Source organism: Blastocystis sp. subtype 4 (assembly GCF_000743755.1).
Source record: "Blastocystis sp. subtype 4 strain WR1 chromosome Unknown seqid_0135, whole genome shotgun sequence".
Classification (NCBI taxonomy): domain Eukaryota; class Bigyra; order Opalinata; family Blastocystidae; genus Blastocystis; species Blastocystis sp. subtype 4.
In genome coordinates, this window is record NW_014569412.1 from 1 (window position 1) to 17,942 (window position 17,942).

General features: G+C 40.4%; 12 protein-coding genes across 12 annotated transcripts; 4 read left to right on the forward strand and 8 right to left on the reverse strand.

Annotated features, from left to right (window-relative positions):
• Window positions 1-232: 232 nt before the first annotated feature.
• JH06_2271 (hypothetical protein) lies at window positions 233-799 on the reverse strand (the record flags this gene model as incomplete). Its single annotated transcript, XM_014671782.1, has 4 exons — window positions 233-352; window positions 383-599; window positions 631-714; window positions 747-799. 4 exons carry the CDS (start codon window positions 797-799, stop codon window positions 233-235), a joined length of 474 nt encoding a protein of 157 aa, XP_014527268.1.
• A 657-nt stretch (window positions 800-1,456) lies between these two features.
• Window positions 1,457-2,599, reverse strand: JH06_2272 (hypothetical protein; the record flags this gene model as incomplete). The annotated part of the gene is made up of 8 exons (XM_014671783.1): window positions 1,457-1,639; window positions 1,670-1,750; window positions 1,782-2,120; window positions 2,151-2,220; window positions 2,251-2,321; window positions 2,355-2,415; window positions 2,436-2,497; window positions 2,528-2,599. The coding sequence occupies 8 exons, from the start codon at window positions 2,597-2,599 to the stop codon at window positions 1,457-1,459; spliced, it is 939 nt and encodes a 312-aa protein (XP_014527269.1).
• Window positions 2,600-2,750: 151 nt separating this feature from the next.
• Window positions 2,751-3,768, reverse strand: JH06_2273 (hypothetical protein; the record flags this gene model as incomplete). The annotated part of the gene is made up of 6 exons (XM_014671784.1): window positions 2,751-3,042; window positions 3,074-3,276; window positions 3,308-3,400; window positions 3,432-3,623; window positions 3,654-3,713; window positions 3,745-3,768. The coding sequence occupies 6 exons, from the start codon at window positions 3,766-3,768 to the stop codon at window positions 2,751-2,753; spliced, it is 864 nt and encodes a 287-aa protein (XP_014527270.1).
• Window positions 3,769-3,896: 128 nt separating this feature from the next.
• JH06_2274 (glycosyltransferase-like protein) lies at window positions 3,897-5,194 on the reverse strand (the record flags this gene model as incomplete). The annotated part of the gene is made up of 7 exons (XM_014671785.1): window positions 3,897-4,062; window positions 4,094-4,148; window positions 4,179-4,362; window positions 4,393-4,791; window positions 4,822-4,978; window positions 5,010-5,057; window positions 5,088-5,194. 7 exons carry the CDS (start codon window positions 5,192-5,194, stop codon window positions 3,897-3,899), a joined length of 1,116 nt encoding a protein of 371 aa, XP_014527271.1.
• A 596-nt stretch (window positions 5,195-5,790) lies between these two features.
• On the reverse strand, window positions 5,791-6,528 carry JH06_2275 (hypothetical protein; the record flags this gene model as incomplete). Its single annotated transcript, XM_014671786.1, has 4 exons — window positions 5,791-5,913; window positions 5,944-6,088; window positions 6,119-6,347; window positions 6,378-6,528. The coding sequence occupies 4 exons, from the start codon at window positions 6,526-6,528 to the stop codon at window positions 5,791-5,793; spliced, it is 648 nt and encodes a 215-aa protein (XP_014527272.1).
• Window positions 6,529-7,392: 864 nt separating this feature from the next.
• JH06_2276 (histone-binding protein MSI1-like protein) lies at window positions 7,393-7,758 on the reverse strand (the record flags this gene model as incomplete). Its single annotated transcript, XM_014671787.1, is given in 2 exon segments — window positions 7,393-7,711; window positions 7,730-7,758. 2 exon segments carry the CDS (start codon window positions 7,756-7,758, stop codon window positions 7,393-7,395), a joined length of 348 nt encoding a protein of 115 aa, XP_014527273.1.
• Window positions 7,759-8,503: 745 nt separating this feature from the next.
• Window positions 8,504-9,008, forward strand: JH06_2277 (hypothetical protein; the record flags this gene model as incomplete). Its single annotated transcript, XM_014671788.1, has 3 exons — window positions 8,504-8,590; window positions 8,628-8,947; window positions 8,981-9,008. The coding sequence occupies 3 exons, from the start codon at window positions 8,504-8,506 to the stop codon at window positions 9,006-9,008; spliced, it is 435 nt and encodes a 144-aa protein (XP_014527274.1).
• A 142-nt stretch (window positions 9,009-9,150) lies between these two features.
• JH06_2278 (RNA polymeraseI-specific transcription initiation factor RRN3) lies at window positions 9,151-9,862 on the forward strand (the record flags this gene model as incomplete). Its single annotated transcript, XM_014671789.1, has 6 exons — window positions 9,151-9,222; window positions 9,253-9,318; window positions 9,349-9,573; window positions 9,599-9,659; window positions 9,680-9,777; window positions 9,803-9,862. 6 exons carry the CDS (start codon window positions 9,151-9,153, stop codon window positions 9,860-9,862), a joined length of 582 nt encoding a protein of 193 aa, XP_014527275.1.
• Window positions 9,863-10,631: 769 nt separating this feature from the next.
• JH06_2279 (telomeric repeat-binding factor 2) lies at window positions 10,632-11,894 on the forward strand (the record flags this gene model as incomplete). The annotated part of the gene is made up of 6 exons (XM_014671790.1): window positions 10,632-10,728; window positions 10,759-10,850; window positions 10,973-11,038; window positions 11,069-11,123; window positions 11,170-11,633; window positions 11,658-11,894. The coding sequence occupies 6 exons, from the start codon at window positions 10,632-10,634 to the stop codon at window positions 11,892-11,894; spliced, it is 1,011 nt and encodes a 336-aa protein (XP_014527276.1).
• Window positions 11,895-12,077: 183 nt separating this feature from the next.
• JH06_2280 (putative cell division control protein) lies at window positions 12,078-15,504 on the reverse strand (the record flags this gene model as incomplete). The annotated part of the gene is made up of 11 exons (XM_014671791.1): window positions 12,078-12,463; window positions 12,493-12,691; window positions 12,730-12,882; window positions 12,917-13,174; window positions 13,220-13,732; window positions 13,762-13,956; window positions 13,988-14,562; window positions 14,593-14,704; window positions 14,734-15,001; window positions 15,031-15,323; window positions 15,355-15,504. 11 exons carry the CDS (start codon window positions 15,502-15,504, stop codon window positions 12,078-12,080), a joined length of 3,102 nt encoding a protein of 1,033 aa, XP_014527277.1.
• A 277-nt stretch (window positions 15,505-15,781) lies between these two features.
• JH06_2281 (eukaryotic initiation factor) lies at window positions 15,782-16,682 on the forward strand (the record flags this gene model as incomplete). Its single annotated transcript, XM_014671792.1, has 8 exons — window positions 15,782-15,863; window positions 15,896-15,941; window positions 15,973-16,005; window positions 16,039-16,101; window positions 16,133-16,220; window positions 16,251-16,328; window positions 16,359-16,483; window positions 16,514-16,682. The coding sequence occupies 8 exons, from the start codon at window positions 15,782-15,784 to the stop codon at window positions 16,680-16,682; spliced, it is 684 nt and encodes a 227-aa protein (XP_014527278.1).
• A 39-nt stretch (window positions 16,683-16,721) lies between these two features.
• Window positions 16,722-17,690, reverse strand: JH06_2282 (hypothetical protein; the record flags this gene model as incomplete). The annotated part of the gene is made up of 5 exons (XM_014671793.1): window positions 16,722-16,771; window positions 16,803-17,140; window positions 17,171-17,223; window positions 17,256-17,501; window positions 17,532-17,690. 5 exons carry the CDS (start codon window positions 17,688-17,690, stop codon window positions 16,722-16,724), a joined length of 846 nt encoding a protein of 281 aa, XP_014527279.1.
• Between the last annotated feature and the right edge of the window lie 252 nt (window positions 17,691-17,942).

The following is a 17,942-nucleotide window of genomic DNA, read 5'->3' on the forward strand; positions in this document are numbered from 1 at the left end:
GTGGGGTGGTGGTATTATGGGACTCAAGACTCAGCGTAAGCTCAGCATCCGTGCTGCTGCTATTGCTGCTGAGAAGGCCAAGAAGAATTAGATGTGAACAAATCTGGTTCTGTCGTCATGAGTGGATTGTTTGTTGAAAAGAATCCTTTGCCCTACAATCGGTGAACTTGCTTGACAGAAAATGATGATCATAATAAGGATTATGGATAAGAAACAACTGACAAGAATAAACTCATAGACACAGATTTTCAATGATAGCGATCATATTCTCAACTTCCTGATTTTGATCGACAGGATGGAAACGTTGAACAGTACTTCGAACACGTCCTTCAAAGTTACTTGAAGTCTCAGCCTATACCTCACCAACTCACTTCATTTCTACCTTCACACGTAACGTAAAGACATACTCCTTAAAAAGAGCCCGTTTGAATACATTATCACATTCATCCTTATTACTCAACATTAGTTCATTCAATTGTTCTGCACGCATTCCCAATAATACTTCAGCATCTTCATTAAACATTGAGACATAGGTACTTCCTGTATGATCCATTATCTCAAGATTCACAATATAACGATAACTTGGAGCTGCAAAACGTCTGAATATCAACCTATTTCTGGAATTCCTACTGTCCACAGGCTTCACACACCCACATTCCATCTGGTCCTTGAGTCACTTTCTTCTGACATTTCTTTCCATCAGCTCCCACGGGACTACATCATCAAATCAGATCCATTATTTCGACCTTGCACATGAAGGATAAAACACGGCTCTCTCATGAGGGATATTACGAACCATTGCTTTAACTGTAATGAAGTCAGGCTTCTCACCAAACCCAAGATGTTCATCCTAGCTCTAAATCTCGTCTTTCAAATGCCCACAGTGATCACTGAAAGTGTTTTTCGCTTCAGAGGGTCTGCTGCTGTGGGTTGTACAGGAACACTCAGACTCACAGAAGCTTGACCACCTTGATTGGTATACCATTGTCGAAGACCCACAGTCTGAGGGAGATCGGGATTCAATGTGAATGAAGTCGAATCAAATCCACTCAGAGAATGACCTCCGAAATCACTAACAACAGCATTCTAAGCTTATTATTCATAAAATGATTATACTTTAATAGCAATAACAGGATGACCAGCTAAACGATCATCTGTGATCATCGCATTGTCTCCAAAGATGGTGAAGTTAATCGACTTATGTTAAACAGACTAGAATGACAAATACATTATTACTGCTATCAACAATTGTTAACTGCTTTCTCTTCATTTCATTTCCTTTTCGGGAACGGAATTCACTCATTGGTTCATGTGATTCCACAATTGCAAGAATATCAACAGTTTTTCTGGGTTCCATTTTTGCGACATCTGCAATACTCACAAAATCGTAATGTTGAGATTGAATCGCTCTATCGTCAACAACTTCTTGAATCTGAGCTATAAATCATTCACTACTTCAAATCTGACTGAATCGATTTGCTGCTAATTCATATTCATTCTTCAAAGGATTGTATCTTCGATTTGCAAAACTCACTTTCATATTGCAGAAGTCATAAACTTTCCCTTGCTGAAGATATTCATAAAACAAATCAACACATTCACTAAAGAAGGCAATGCGGATTTCAGAACCTTCACTGTCCTAATGATGATAAATTCATTCATGAGTCACAAGTAAATCTGCATTAAAGAGCTTTCCTTCTCCTCGTTGCGAATTGAATGATCTCACCGAACTCTTGCTAGTGACACGACACTACAAGTCATTCTCATTCATTAAACTCTACACGGATGTACCAATTCTTATCGAGATAAGGATGAATTGCTGAGATGGGGATTTGATTGAATCGAGTTGTATCCACTTGGTAATTGCCTCCAACAGGTCCATTCTTCAATGGCATATTCGTATTAGGAGGATTCTGTTGATAGGAAGATTGTTGTTGATAAGGAGGATAAGATGGTTGAGGTTGCTGATATGAAGCTTGTGGTTGCTGATAGGATGGCGGTGGTTGCTGATACGAAGCTTGTGGTTGCTGATAAGCAGGTGCTTGCTGCTGAACAGGCGGACGAGCAGCAGGTTGCTGATATGCCGAAGGTTGCTGTTGTTGGGCTTGTTGATTGACAGACTATTCTTCAAACATTGAACACAATCCTACACCACCAAGAGGATTACCAATTACATAATCCATCTGTTTTACAACAGTCATATCCGTAACATAGAAAGCACTATGAATAACCAAATACTACAACAACAACCTATCACGGACTTTGCGACTTGAGATAATGTGAACAATAGTATTCTTGCGAATTTCACCACTTTCAATCTTCTAAACAATTGATATACCAAATTCAATCCATACTTCAACAAAAGGCATACTAGTTAATGCACGAATCGTGTTAGAACCATCAGAAAGACTGAATCTAAAAATAAGGTTTCCTACAATGATCCATACAAATATCGAACAGTTTTCTGATCACTATTCATGATTCGGATGTTCACCATCTGCCCATCACGAACTAGAAAAGAAACTACCTGAAGAGTGAGTCCATCGATATTTGAAAGTGCTGAGGCATTAGCCAGACTATTTGCACTCAATTCATTCATGATATAAGAATTATTGTTTTTGGAGGCAACAAGATTATAATGAAACTCCTCAATACTCCCGCCAAAATGAAGTCCTTAGAAACAAACAAATGGGGTCAACCATCATTATTAACCCAAAGAATATAGAACTTCTAACAACTAGGAACCTCTATTAGAGAGAAAAAGAACTAATGATCTTCCCAACAAGACCATAATGATAACATGGATAGTTTTGACAAATGACCTTTTTATCATAATCATAAACTGAAACGCTAAACTCGCTTTTGCCACTCACACAGTCCATAGTTCGTACAGGAATAAGAGAAACGAACAGGCGTTGATACTCGATTCTGGCATTCTTCTCCTTTGCTTCTTCAGCGGCATTTTCTAATAACACAGATATAACTTGATTTACACCATCATCTAAAAAAACGTCTTCAGGTGCGATCTGAACACCCTTCATGCTACGAATGAACCTCGATTCTCATTACCTACGTATACACTAAAAGACCTTTACATCGCATGAACACCTTGTCATCCAATTCACTTCGATTTACCAAAGCACAATGCTGACTGGTCGCATATTCACAACGAACTTTCATAAATGTATCTACCGAACTATTGACAATCTTCTCCGAGGTTGTATCCACGAACAACTCGGGCTGAGAAAACTCCACATCCCACGTATTCTCCAAATCCTATTGGTCATCATCAAATGTGTATGTGTACCTCTGGAGTAAGAACTTGAGTACTATTTACTTCAACACATCGTCGTTGATAAAACGTGTCAAGATCAATTTTATAGCAGTATTTTATGCTGCTCTATGGTTCAACTCACTCAAAGAATCCATACATTTACAACTTGAAGAGTCCGAAGAACATTTCGCTTGTAGATAGGGGTATGATGAACGAGATTGTCCAATCGCTTCAGAGCTACCTCGATTGATATAATAGGGAAATCAATCTGAGGAATACTCATCTTCGCTGACCGCAACCTCTTTGGGATTTTGGGGGGAACAAAAATGACTTCTCCCTCCTTCATACTCTACTATTCAGTTTCTTTCACCTAACGTACATTTACACCAACTTCTTCATCAGTCTGTTTATTCTTAGTATAATCGTGACTTGTTTGTCCCTATCCCTCATTATCCTGACTTCTAGTTTACAGAGTGTAAAGAAGTGTAAAACATGGTAAGCAGTTAATAAATAACCGTAAACAATAGAAAGAATGAAACAATAATGAAAACACAGATCGGAACAAAGAAAACGTGGAACTAATACCTAACTTTTTTCCCAACAAACAAACTGTACATTTACACTAAAACTGATTTTTGTACTTCAATAGAGCACTTGAATAATTACAAATTTCCTGCCGTTTCCTGCTTGGTTCTTGATGAAGTCGATAGAGGAAGTCCTTGTAAACATCCTCATTTATAACCTTCTTTACCTTCCACGACTCTTCATACATGTTAGCATAAACAGATCTAAACATCAGAACCTTAACTAGAAACTAACGGTTTGTGCGGAATATCAAATCCAAATCCAACAGTGAGTACTTTGAAGATATACCCTATGCATAAATCAATTATCCATCTCTTACCCTTGTATTCCAGTTCATCAATGAATTGTACTTTGTTATATCCGTAGTTGATGAAATTGTCATCGTACAAAGGAGTTGATTCCGTTCTCTTCAACAATGTATACGGTTCCATAATAGCATATGGGATACAAGGCAAATCCTGAACACTTGTCGAGAATGTCCACCAGTCATCATCCACAAATCGCTAGAAATAAGAATCAATCAAAAAACAGACATGAGTAGGTAAGAAGCCATTGGCAATTTGACACACCTTGTTTCTCATACAGCGCAACAGAGATGGTTTATCCTTTGGGAGATATCGACTCAAGCTATTGAAGCAGTTTTCAACCTCTTTACAAATGGCTCGTTTTTTGGGGGTAAATTGGAATGCAGGAAGAACAAAAGCAATCCGATCCTGATTGAGTAAGAATGTGGAAATAAGAGATAAACCTTCGTAAAGACCATCTACAGGTGATACTCCATTATCAAGACAACAAGAAGGCCATAAATCCATGTCCAGATTCAAAAAGTGGGATGTATCAATAAAATTGATAGCCAAATTCCGTAGAGTGTTAATTGGGTAAATGGAAGCATTGAAACGATCGCATACCAGACTCACTCCTTCTGTTGTATTCTAATCATCAGTACATTGAAAGATTCGTACATAATCATGATAAATACAATTGTCATTAGGTTGAATAGGATGTCGATCATCCACAATATACAAAACGATTCGAATGTTACTTCGTTTTATATCCACCATCATATCCTCGATAATCGAGAATTCGGACCATTTTGCAAAGATAGCAAGAGATAATGGTCTACGATAATTACATAGACAAAAAAAGATACCCAGACCATCGTTCTAACAAATCTTTCAAATAATGAAGACGACCCACACTAGAAATGACACAGCACACCAATCCCTACGAAGAATGGGTTACAATAGAAATATCAGTATTACTGTGATGATAAGGAGACTTACTGTAGCGTTCCAACACTCGCTTCTTTGAATCCCATGTCACTAAGTAATGCATCTGACAATACTGATAGTGTTTAGGTCGTGGATTACATGGAATAAATGAATCCGGGTGAGATGCGATGAAATGTTCAATCGAGATGACACCCCTTTCATCACATGGATACAGGGCCATATCACTTTGATCATTTCCTTCCACTACAGTGGACCAACAGAACAAGTCCTACTCCAAGTGACAGCTCTCGCTTTCTCTTTCATTTCATGAAGAATGATACCTCTAGAGTAATGCAATGTGACCGTTCCAACTAAACATGTGATTCTAGAATTGAATACTCATTCTCCTCTTCTACATGACTACGACGTATACAACCACACTTTTCATCGGAACAAGATGAAGTTGTTAATTCAACAAATAGATTGTGCTTCGATTCGCTGTCAAAGAAACAGAATAAAAGGAATGATACTAAAGTCACACTCAATTATCTTTCTTATTCAAAAAACCTTTCTTCTTTCCTTCAAACCCAGGTCGATGCTTATTTGCCTTCTCCTTTTGTCGTTTCTACCCGTTACACTTCTATAGTTTCTCTACCTTCTCTGCATTCATTCTTTCCTTCCATTCTTCCTGACTCTTCTTCTTCTTCTGTTGCTGCTGTTTTAACGTCTATAGTCAAACAACTCAGCCATCCATGCCTTTTTTAGCTTTGCAGGATTGTCCTTCTTCTTGATTCCCTCTACTTTTCTCAGGGCCTCATCCATCTCCAGATTCAGAGCTTCTTTCTATTCATCACGATTCCCAATCTCTCCGACTCTTCCTGCCTCCGTTGATTTCATTTCCTTCAGACGTTCCTGTTTCCGTTGAGCCTGCTTCAGCAACGTGTGAATATCTTTACGGGCCTTTGGACGCAAACTTGTGTCTACCTCCTTCTGGGTTTTGATCTTTCCAAACTGCATACTGACTATCATCCACTACATTCAGACTCACTTTGAAATAACATCAGCAACAGACGGAGCGATTACCTCCACGGATGAGGGCTTATTCTCTACATTTGTCGTCTTTACGCGCTTCTCCTTAGTTTCAGCCTTTGAAACACCTCCATTTCGTTTGCTTCTTTGTTTCTGATCGTTCTTCCTTGCAGCTTCAATTCGATTCCTCCTTAACATCTCGATCTTTGCATTTAACCTCTCTCGAAGCTCTTCCAACGACTTAGCAGCTATATATCACGCAAAATACTCAACCAAACGTTCAGTTACCGGAGTAGACATAGCAGGAGGAACAACCTCTTCTGCTGTCTCGGCTTCCTTTTTGGTCCTCTCTGTAATCTTATCGACCATCGTTGTATCATTTTCTGGTTTAAATTTCTCCTTTCGTTTCTTCAATGCGTTTTCCTTCATCTCCTGAATCTTTTCCGCATTACCATTCTTCTATTGAATTATGTTCCATAATAAGCCACGAACTTTTAGATATTTCTTCCAACGATTATTCTCCTCCTCTGTTGGCTGTAGATACAAGGAGGCGGGGATACAATCCAGGATTTCGTCAAAAAACAATGCGTGTTCGTGAATAATCGATAATTCTTCGGCCATTATCCACTCTCTGACATGTTCCTTGTTGACATTGTTTTGACGGAATCCACGGGAATTTTATCATTCTTGCTTACAAACAAACAAACCATAATCGTACACCCTGACCCTTCTCATATACATCCAAATCCATATATATGGGTTCTGCAGGTTTCCAAATTTGTAACAGGGAATCCTCTCCCGTAGAGGCAATCATCCAAGGAGTCTACATTTCATGAGTTCCTTCACACATACATTCGGACTCCAAGCAATCCCGTTGACAAAACTAGTATGACCTCCATGAACAAATACTAATTCTGGTGGACCTTCTTCAGTAGCTATCGAAGCACCAATTCGCCCTAAATCCCAGATACATACTCGTTTATCTCGGCCACAAGTAGCCAAGCAGCTGCAATTGAGCGGATTCCATTCAACCTCGGTAACAACTCCTGAATGTCCTACCAGAGAGTGTATAGGTCGAGCAAGATTGCGGTTATCCCACAAACACACGGTGTTCTCATCACCAGCAGTTGCTAGTAAGAACCGCTCCACTGGATGTGCTGATACCGTGTGGATCGCTCCGTCTCGCTGAATGACTGGTGACTGTGTGTTTGTCCGACAATCATACATGTAGACATGCCCATCCATTCCTCCACTGAAGAGAGTCGATGCATCTGATGGATGCCAACACACAGACTAGAGATGAAGAGGAGAAGATGTTTTTACCGAAATGGCTTGTTGATGAGCACGGTACTCAACGATGGGTTGCTGGGAATTCCCCAATGCATCCCACACACACACCTTTCCATCATCACTTCCAGCGGCCACACGTCCATCCGTGACAACAGACCAATCAAGTCCGTGACAAGTTGAAGATTGACCCAGGAACGTGTTTTCTGGATGCATGTAGATGTCAATTGGACTGGATGGTAGTTTGCGAAGATCAAAGAGATTAATGGCACCATTAGCACCTGAAGCAATGACGCATTGCGAACAGGAGGGACAATAACGTAGTCTAGATGTTACAAAATACTCATTCTTACTGGTATACAACTCCATCATGATTGATTCGACTGCATGTGGTGACTTTCCCATCGATACGACCCGAACTGTGTTTCTCTGACCGTCACAATACAACAGAAGTGATACGATTTCCCTCTTCGGTAAAGTAAGATAAATCGACTTCTGCTTCTGAAAATGGAATTTGGATTCCAAGTTGATATATAAAATTTTGCTCTCCTTGAGGGGCATTTGTAGAAAAATAGAGACTGTTCACTGAATATTGATGTCGTTTCTGCCTATACTTAAATAAAGAGGAAAATAACAACGTCGTGGCTCCTTTCACCCATTCGATTGTATTGGATTTGAACTCCAATGAATGAACCATCAAGAAATCATATCTGGATGTGAAACGTTCAAAGTAATGCCAACAACATGGGAGACTCATCCAACCACTGACCATAGGTTTGGATGGTGGGATCCAACTCTTGACTTGACGCTTCGAACAACACAGAGGCACCCAAACTATCGTTGTCGTCCTCCATGCATGAAAAGAAGTGTTGTGAGTTGATTCGAGATTGATTGCGTGTTTGGGTACAACCGAATTGGGAATCCGGAAAAGGGAGACGAACCGAAGTGCCAGAATAAGAACTGAATTTGTCATTCAAAATAGGGACCGAATGGAATGGCCAGAATAAGAACCAAATCATGCTACCAGAAAAGGGATGAATTAGGCTGCTTAGGGTTTCTGGAAATTGACAACTCTTCACTCTGTGTGCATTCGAAAGGTTTCAATTGATTGGACACGATGAAACTAGATGAATTACGTCGAAAGTCATCTGCTAATGACGAAACCACGCGTTTTATTAGGAATGCATTAGAGTGCAAACTAAGGGTATGTCGATTATCACTAGGAGATTTAATTGGTCTAGGGTGATTGTGAAGCGTATAATGTGATCCTTCAATTGTTTGAGAACCAGCAGGACCCCGAAGCAGTTATTGCAATGACTACCAGTATTGGCCATTGCATCAATCTGATCAGTAATAATTGGGAAGTCTTCTTTGATCTCGTTTCTGCAGTTCTCCATGTTCCCTTTAATTCTAACTATGAAATTGCTGCCACCCTAACGGATTTCTGCACTTCATTGGCATCGATCAATAGTAACTTCAACAAGGTGATTTTCAACATGCTGTATCGTGAACTGATGGTATTGGCTCCGACACCTGTCGTTACGAATCAGCAAGACGTGATGTGTTCGTGTTTCTTGGTTCTCTTCATATCTAGCCCCAAATACTCGAGACAAATTTATTGACCTGATCCATAACTGCATTCAGTCCATACTCAAAGTCTCACCAATGAGTGGTGAAGTATGTCTTAGTTGCTTCTCCCACAATTACCCATACATTACAAAGGAGACCTATCTCCACACACATGCAGTTAAGAATCTCCTTCGTATGTTCTCCTATGCCCCTGTGTTACGGGAACGAGGATTGTCTCTTCTCGTTGAGAAGCTTATCGAGATAGACGTAATGATTGAGTTCTGAGGCAAGCCATAGGTAGAGATCCGTCTGGATGATATTGAAGAGGAAAATGAAGAAGCTCTTGCTTCAAGTGTTGCAAGCGTTTCTCTTCTATGGAAGTTTCATTCATAGGATTCATTATCAGATAAATTGGATTCATTGTTAATGTTAGTATTTGAATATTTGGAGAAGGAAGTATCAACAGATCCAGGAAATGCTAAGATTCTCTTTCGAATTCTTCAGAAGGTCTTTGAGAAGAGTATTATGCTTACTCATCGTAGTAAGTATACGCAATTCCTTCTGTTCTTTATCTGTCATTACGATCAATCCTTTGTTGAACGATATGTTGGTCGACTTGTAGACTGGTATTGTTCTGAGGAAGCTCCTGTCATCACAAGACAGACATGTTGTGTTTACTGTGCTTCCTTTGTCTGTCGAGCGAAGTTTGTGAGTATTGATATAGTTCGGAGTGTTCTGTATTTTTCTCTGGTTTGGGTTCAGAAGTATATTGAGGGATATGACTTGCAAGATCGTCCACTAAATCCTGGAGATCCTGGACATGTAGTGTTTTATTCTGTTATGCAAGCTGTTTGTTATATTGTCTGCTTTACAAGCAGACGGTTTGAACAAGAATCTTCAGGATTAGCGTTTCTACGAAAGTGGGATTGGACGCGAATTCTGAATAGTCCTTTAGATCCACTACGTGTAGTGATTATTGTAAGGTATTACGAGTAGTACTGCATTTCATCGATTGCAAATGAATTTATTCGAGTCTGTCGAAGACTGGATCTCCTTCTTATTCATGAAATCAATAGCAATTATGTACAGTATCTTATTACCTCTCAAATCAATGCTTCAGGAGATCACTGTACATGTTGTGTCATAATTCTTACAATTAGTTGAAAAGGCTACTACTGATATTGGAAGTGGTTATAATCCTCTGGATTCATTCTTCCCGTTTGATCCCTATCTTCTCCATGATAGTTCAGTGTATATTTCTCCTCTTTATGTGAATTGGTCTGATGTTGTGGGTGATGAAGAGAGTGAAGAATCAGACTCCGAGGATGAGGATGAGGACCGGAGTAGTGAGAGCTTGTCTGAATCGTTTATGTCTTCATTGAGTATGTCCATTGAATCACATCCTTCATTGAGTTCACCTCAGTTTGAAAAGGAAAGGGAAGGAACAAGGCAACGGAAACTATCCTTGTCTTTGGTATATGAAGATGGTGCTATAGAGACACAAGAGACACATGCTTTCGAGAGCAATCCTCTCTCATATAACGATGATAGCGATGAGAAGGACTTTCAGAAACTCAGTTTTACTAGGATGAGGAAGATGAGTGATGCTGGGGGATGGTTGTGTGTTTGTTCTATACGTTGGGATCCCAAAGTTTGCATGTCTCTCCTTTCAAATAATGCGTTTGAAGCCTGAAAAGATTGTACTGAAGAATACATGTCTCAAGAAGATGCTTGAGGTCCAGTGTTTTCAACGAAATGCACTAGTAGTGGATGGTATGGCTTAAGGAAGGGGCTAATTTGTAGCCATATTGCAGCGAATGAAAGATTTAAATCAAGCCATCCTTGAGACTAGTGAGGTTCATAAACGATTGCTTTTCTATTATGCTTTTCAGAATGTAGAATCCAACTGAAGGATACTGAGAGAGTAGGTTAGCAACGTTTATGAAGCGGCTAATCCAAATTTCGTTTTGAAAGAGTTTTCAAAGCTTGTTTGGGATAAGAAATGAATTTACTGTAGAGGCTATTGTTGAAGGATAATGCTGGGTATGAAACATCGTATGTTGCTCTTCAGCTATTGGCTGTTGTACTGATACTATGTTAAATTGTTTTGTAGTTCAGGTTAATTCAACGGGGGTCGGATTCAACATCAACCAAAATGATTCTAGACAGTATTGATGTTGAAAGTGTAATTTGCGGTGTCTGATAAGTTTCTAGAAATTCAGGATCCTGTAGTATCTTCATTTTATGACAAGTTGGAGTCTTGTTATGACAAAACTGATGATTATCTTAAGGAACGAGTGAAGTCTGATGAATTAGTTGAAGAATCGAATCTTATGAGGAAGAATATTCTCGATTATATCACATCCTCCGAGATTGCGACTCTTGGTGAGGCTCATTGTGATTCAGAGAGTTCTTCTCTTGTTGAGGTTTCTGTTCCTGAAACCCCTGCTGCTACGGTTTCTTCCCTAGGTACAACTGTTCCTCCAGCAGCCACAATATCTTCTTCCTCTTCTTCCTCTTCTTCTTCGGACTCGGATTCGTCTGTATCATCTTCAGAAACTCAATCATCCTCATCAGAAGAGGAAGATAACGTCCCAACCAAGAAGCAGAAACTGAATGAAGAACACGACAGTGCCTATGAAGAATCATTTGATTCGAGAAGTGATGATGTATCGATCGTAGACGTGATAAGGAAGGTGTAGGCAATGCAGGGACAAGTGTCAAGTAGAAATGCACGTTCACAAGCCGTAGTGACAGCTACCGTCAAGACGCAAAAGCGCCGCAAATGGACTCCAGAAGAAGATGAATTGTTGAGAGAAGGATTGAAAGAGTTTGGAACAGGAAACTGGGTCATTATCCGAAATAAAATGAATTTGGATCGTACTGGTCAACAGATTAAGGATCGATGGAGAATTCTAGTTAAAGGAGGATTGTTGTAAGTTGTTTGTTGGAAAGAGCCATTCTTCATAAAAGAGGCGAAAGAAACAAGACTAGTTCTTCCATAGCTCAGTTGGTTAGAGCGTGCGGCTGTTAACCGCAAGGTCGACGGTTCAAGCCCGTCTGGGAGAGTTTCTTTTTTGTTCCAACATATCTAATGTCTCAACAAACAAACTGCAAACACACTATGTAAACAATTTTATGATAAGCAATCCAACGGCAACAATAATGAAGATCAAGACCATATCCATACAAAACTTGTCTCCACTTCGTGACTTCTTTAGCGTATCACTCATCTTCTCCTGTACCTTCTTCATGTGTTCGTTCGTCTTATCGACAGTTGTTTCCAATTCGTCCAACATCTTATTCTGCTTCTGAATCTCATCATTCATTCCTTGAGCCATTCCTTGTAGATCATCAATTCCAGAACTAATCATCTCCAGAATCTGATCCACTTCCTGCTGATTCTTCTCGATCTGGAGAAGACCCTGTTGCTGGGCATCGGTAAGTTCAGGACCACCATCTCCATGGACCTCTCCAAATAGTTCCTTCTTCTTCTCTTGGGTCGATTCTACAATCACACAAACCACGCATAATTACCTGGGCCATCACCCGAACTCGCAGGAGTAAATTCGGCCTTCTTGATTTCAAACGACGTTGTCTCGGCAAAACCAATGGTCGTATCTAACGTCATTGCCTTCTGTCCTTCTTCGCTCTTCTCTTGAACTTGTTTAATTTGAGACTGAATCGCGGCAAGTGCATCCAACCGATCTTTCAATTCTTCAGGAGACAGCTTTCTCTACACATGTCACACCAAATCATACAATTATGTCCTACAATGCGTTTCTTTCTGTCCTTTTCATATTTCTCCTTCAATTTCTCATAATTACCGCAGATGTCCTTTAGTTTCTTGAACACAGATGCATTGATCTCAATAACCTTTCTTCGGTTGGCACCCCGTTCTGTGAGTTCATTTCTCTGTTCAATTAACTAAATACGTAACAAATGCCAGAAACAAGCATACGTTCTTCACTTCCGAAATTTGATTGAGGATCTTGGATTGGAGTGCCTGGAATCCCTTTTCATCTTCTTCAACAGTCACTCCTTCAGGGACATCCAAACCAAGCTCTTCCTGCATATAGCGCAATTTCTCAAGTCTTTCAGTCACTTCCTTTTCCATATTGAGATTGAGACAAGTGTTGCGTCCTTTCGATGATGATACGAAACGGATTCCACGGTTATTTTGTTCATTACTGCAGACGAGTATTGAATAACAAACACGCTAATTCTGATAAAAGGCATTTTGAAAATCTGCATAATGGGTAACCATCTCCCCTGTAATGGACGGTTGAGTCGATTTCACAACAGCCACTAGAACTGTCTGCGATATTGAGTCCACATTCATATTCTCCCGTAGTGCCCGATACACAGCCTCACGGCAGATATTCTCGATATCTGCTCCCGAAAACCCTTCTGTCAATTCAGCTAATTCATCTAAATTGAGTGTTTCATCAGGATGCAAATATTCTGAATATACTTTGAAGATTTCTTTTCGAGCCGCCTTGTCGGGCGGAGGAATGTAGATGAGTTTGTCAAAACGTCCAGGCCGTAACAGTGCATCATCAATCATTTCAGGACGATTGGTTGCTCCTAGAATGATAATCCCATTACTGTTCTCAATGCCATCCATTTCAGTCAAGAACGTCGCCATCACTCTGGTTTGAACAACATCATCCCCGCTTCCCATCCCTCGTTTACAAACCAACGTATCAATCTCATCAAGAAAGATGATCGCGGGAATGGCTGCCCTGGCGCGAGCGAAGAGAGATCGAATAATGGCCTATATAATACGATTTCATCAATGAGTACTTCAGATTCACCCACATAAGGGGAAAATACTTGCGAAGTATTGAGTGTCCAGAAAGAGGCATGGGATTCTGATGCTAAGGCTCGAGCCAATGTTGTCTTGGCACACCCTGGAGGACCATAAAGGAGGATCCCTCGAGGAGGTGCTAAGTGAAAACGTTGATACTGCTGTTTGTGAATCAGAGGCCATTCAACACACTAGAAGTCACATAGAAGAAACAGGAATCACTTTGTGAAGCTCTAACTTCACATCTTCCATTCCTCCAATACTCTCCCATCGGATACCTGTCACACGCTCCTCATTCTTCATGATGGATGGAGTGATTCCTCCGAGAACACGTAGAAGGAATGAGAATGAGAGTTCAGACGATTCTTCCACACTTGTGATCATTACCTGTCGAACAAACAGTTCTAGATCTGCTCCTGAGAAGCCACGAGTAAGCAAACTCAATTCGTCCAACTCTCGTTCCACACATTTATTCACCCCATACGATGCAAAATACTGAGCCAGAATCTCTTTCCGTTCGTCTTGTGTAGGTGGAAGGATTGACACTTCACGATCGAACCTTCCTGCCCGTCGTAGTGCCGTGTCCAAGAGATAGGGCTGGGTTGAGGTGGCAATCACCAACACACGGTGGGAAACAAACAACCCATCCAGACAGGTAAGGAATTGAGAGACAATCTGAACATTCTCGTGATCATATTCAGACCTTTTGACACAAATCCGATCGATATCATCAATGACAAGAATAGCCACATTTTGGTCACTACTCTCAACGAAATTGGAAGCATTAGAAAATACCTCTATCTATCAAACTCTCTTTCGAATGTCACTTTGAATCGATCGTGCCCCATCACCATAATTCACATTCTCCAGGGAAGCTGGTGTGAGTGTCTGAACAAGAGAGTTCACGTAGGGTTTGCAATACTGGATAGCAGCTTGAATCTAGAATTGATCATGATATGAGCCACTACCACAGCAGACTTTCCCAGACCATGATCTCCAGTAATGAGAATACCTTTAAAAAGACGGAGTGAACCCGAATTCAACTCCTTCTGGAAGATACGATGATAGAGAATGGAAGTAACAAGAACCCGATAACACTCGGAGAGACCTGGAAGAGGACAGTGAAGGGAGAGAATGGATGGAGGTGGGGATAGTGTTTCAGAGGAGTACTGAGTTCGTTTCAGTATCACAGTAGTGTCGATGAGACAAGTGAGAATGGAATTACTAGGTAAAGAACTAGCCTTGATATGGATAATAGATATTACGATGTAATCATATACGAATGATTTGCTATTGTAACACAGCCTCCTAGAAAAACAGGACAACGATGGAGATACTGAGATAATCGACGATTGAACGAAACGGAAGGTGGTTGTAATGGTGTCTCCATTACAAGCCGAAGAGCTTCTTTCGGAGATGCAAATTGAGTAATGGAAGCAGCAACGTATTTAGATTGTGGAAATGCGTTGGAAGGAGATTTATAAGAGCAAGGATACAAAAGAATGATAGAATTTGAAGGAGATGGTTTCTCCCACACAACTGCAACAAAACAATAGTCCTACACAATTACTGTACTTCACAGCACTTACCTCACCACGAATCGATGTAGACAATATAATGGTCATTCCCGAGCTGAGTCGCTCTTGTTTCATAATCACTTTAGGGATGTAGCATCGTCCAAATTCTTCAATGCGTTCATCGTTCACAAGTTCAACAGAATATCTCTTTGGTGGATGCATGATACGTTATAGAACGATTTTCCACACACACAGACAAAAAATGAAAGAGAAATCAGTTGGGTGGAAAAGAATGATGAACTCACAAAGGAGTTAGGAACCTTCCATTGATCCATCCATCCACACATACACATTTCTGGTTTGTGACACTCCGATATTCATAAGAACCTATATGACCCTTTGAATATCAAGGAGAAGAGACTACTATACGTTTTCCAGAGTAAACCAAAATCCGTTCTGTTTCTGGCAGAGAATCTGTCATCCAAAAAAAGGAATATCGATGTCTGCTGAAGGAGAAAAGGTTGTTGAGAATGAGAAGAAGGAGGTCCCCGAGGAGACTACTCCTGAGAAATCGACTGAAGGTAACTCGATGTAGGGGTGGGATAACACATAGAGACCATTCCCAAAACGCATAAACTTCAGTCTGCATGGTCATTCTGGTAGAATTGGTCGCAAAGTCTTCATGGATAGGTATGATAAGAAGCTTCCAAGAGGCCAACAAGTGTATTCTATTTTTTGCATTTATTTATTTTGTAGTGTCAATTACACCGAAAACCTAAAGAGAATTGGAACGTTTGATACTGTTGAAGATTTCTGGAGGTAGATGGAGATCTCGATCTTTCATTTCTAGATATTACATTCACATGAAGCGTCCTTCTGCCTTAGATAAGGACTGTAACTACTATTTGTTCCGTGAGCAGTTAATTCCTGCTTGGGAAGTTTGAAATGTAATTGCAGGTAATTTGTAGACGTTCCCAAATGGTGGTTGCTGGATTCTGAAGGTGAAGAGAACTTCGGGAGTGTTGGGCAAGTTGTGGCAGGATCTGGTAGGTAAGAATCAAGAGAGTGATGTATAGGTGTTTGCCGCTATTGGTGAGGCCTTTGAAGACCCCAATGTGGTGGGAGTTATGATGGCTCGTCGTACGAAGGAGGATATGATCAGTGTATGGAACAGTGCAAACACATCCTTTTCGACTATTGGGTAGAAGAGAAGAGAGGAAGTGATGTATAGAGACAGACTACGTGAGATTTTGGGTCTGGATCCTACTACTATTGTTGAGTACAAGTTGCACAAGCAGAGTCTGGTTGATGGTTCAACCTTCCGTAATGCTCAAGCCTATGTTTTCGCAGCCAAGCCCGAAGAATCAACGGCTTCCGAAGAGAAGAAGGAGAGTGCTTAATTCGAATCGTTTGTATTGTTTGAGAAAACACAGAACAAACTACTTCATAAATACAATCTGGATGGCAAAAAGCAGGAACATAACACCTCCTATAAGTCATGTACTTGATACATACACTACCTGCGATTGTAACAATTCGAGGAGACACCTTGGTAGCCAAGAAGGATCCTCCTAAAACAGCAAGAAGGGATGTCACAAAGTAACCAACACATCCTCCAAAGAAAACAGAAAGAACGGGATGCGTTCCTGCTAGGAGAATTGTTGACACTTGAGAACGGTCACCCCATTCTGCAAAGAATATCATAAGAAAGACTTGAACCATAACACTATCAGAAGGTTTACAGATTTTGGCTTCTGTTGTGGGAGTTGTTATGAGAGGAGATGCTTCGGTTGACATTTCCTCCGATTTCAAACTGGAGTTGATCTCCTGTTGTGCTTCTTCTAATTCACTATGATCACTACGAATAAAGACTATTCCTCATAACAACTCTTTGTCCATCTTGATTCCATTGATGATCATCTTCACTCCAAAAAATGTGAACTAGCGATAAAAGGAACAGTTAATTTCTCTACAAGAACTGATGCAATAGAAACGGTGACAGTACGAGACATTAGCACTGGTAGCACAATACCCATGGCACATGAAATTCCATTCATTAAAAACAGAGCAGTGACAGATGCTACTAAAATAACCCACTTGTTGTGAGTCATAGCCATAATAGCCGAAATAAAGAAGGTTTTATCCATAAACTCCATACTTAAAATCATCACCGTACTATGGGTGAATCCATCTATCCACGAATGTGAATGAGGATTCTTCTACTGATCAGACATTCGCCAAACATGTACGTGATGATGGTGGCGTTTAGGATCTGCATCATGACGGAGTCTACCCCAAATCCCTTGTCTAGGTTCACGATGATGATTGAAATGAAAACGCCTGCCGTTCAAGTGGCGATCATTTCCATCTCTTAAATGACGATTTTCCAATTGAAACGATTGTTTCATCACAGATTGGAGTTGTTCCACTTCACGAACTACATCATGGTCTCTCTCCTTCTGAGGTGCCTTATTTCTATTGTTCACTATCTTATGGGACGATGTACAGACTAGAGAGTTGTACGGAAGAAGCACTCTGCACCAACAACAACAACACGAAAAATGAGAGAAACCACTTAGGAAGCGTCATGAATGTGAGAATAATGAACAGTTCGTGGTTTTATTATAGAATGAGAACCGCGATTTTTGGATACTCACGAT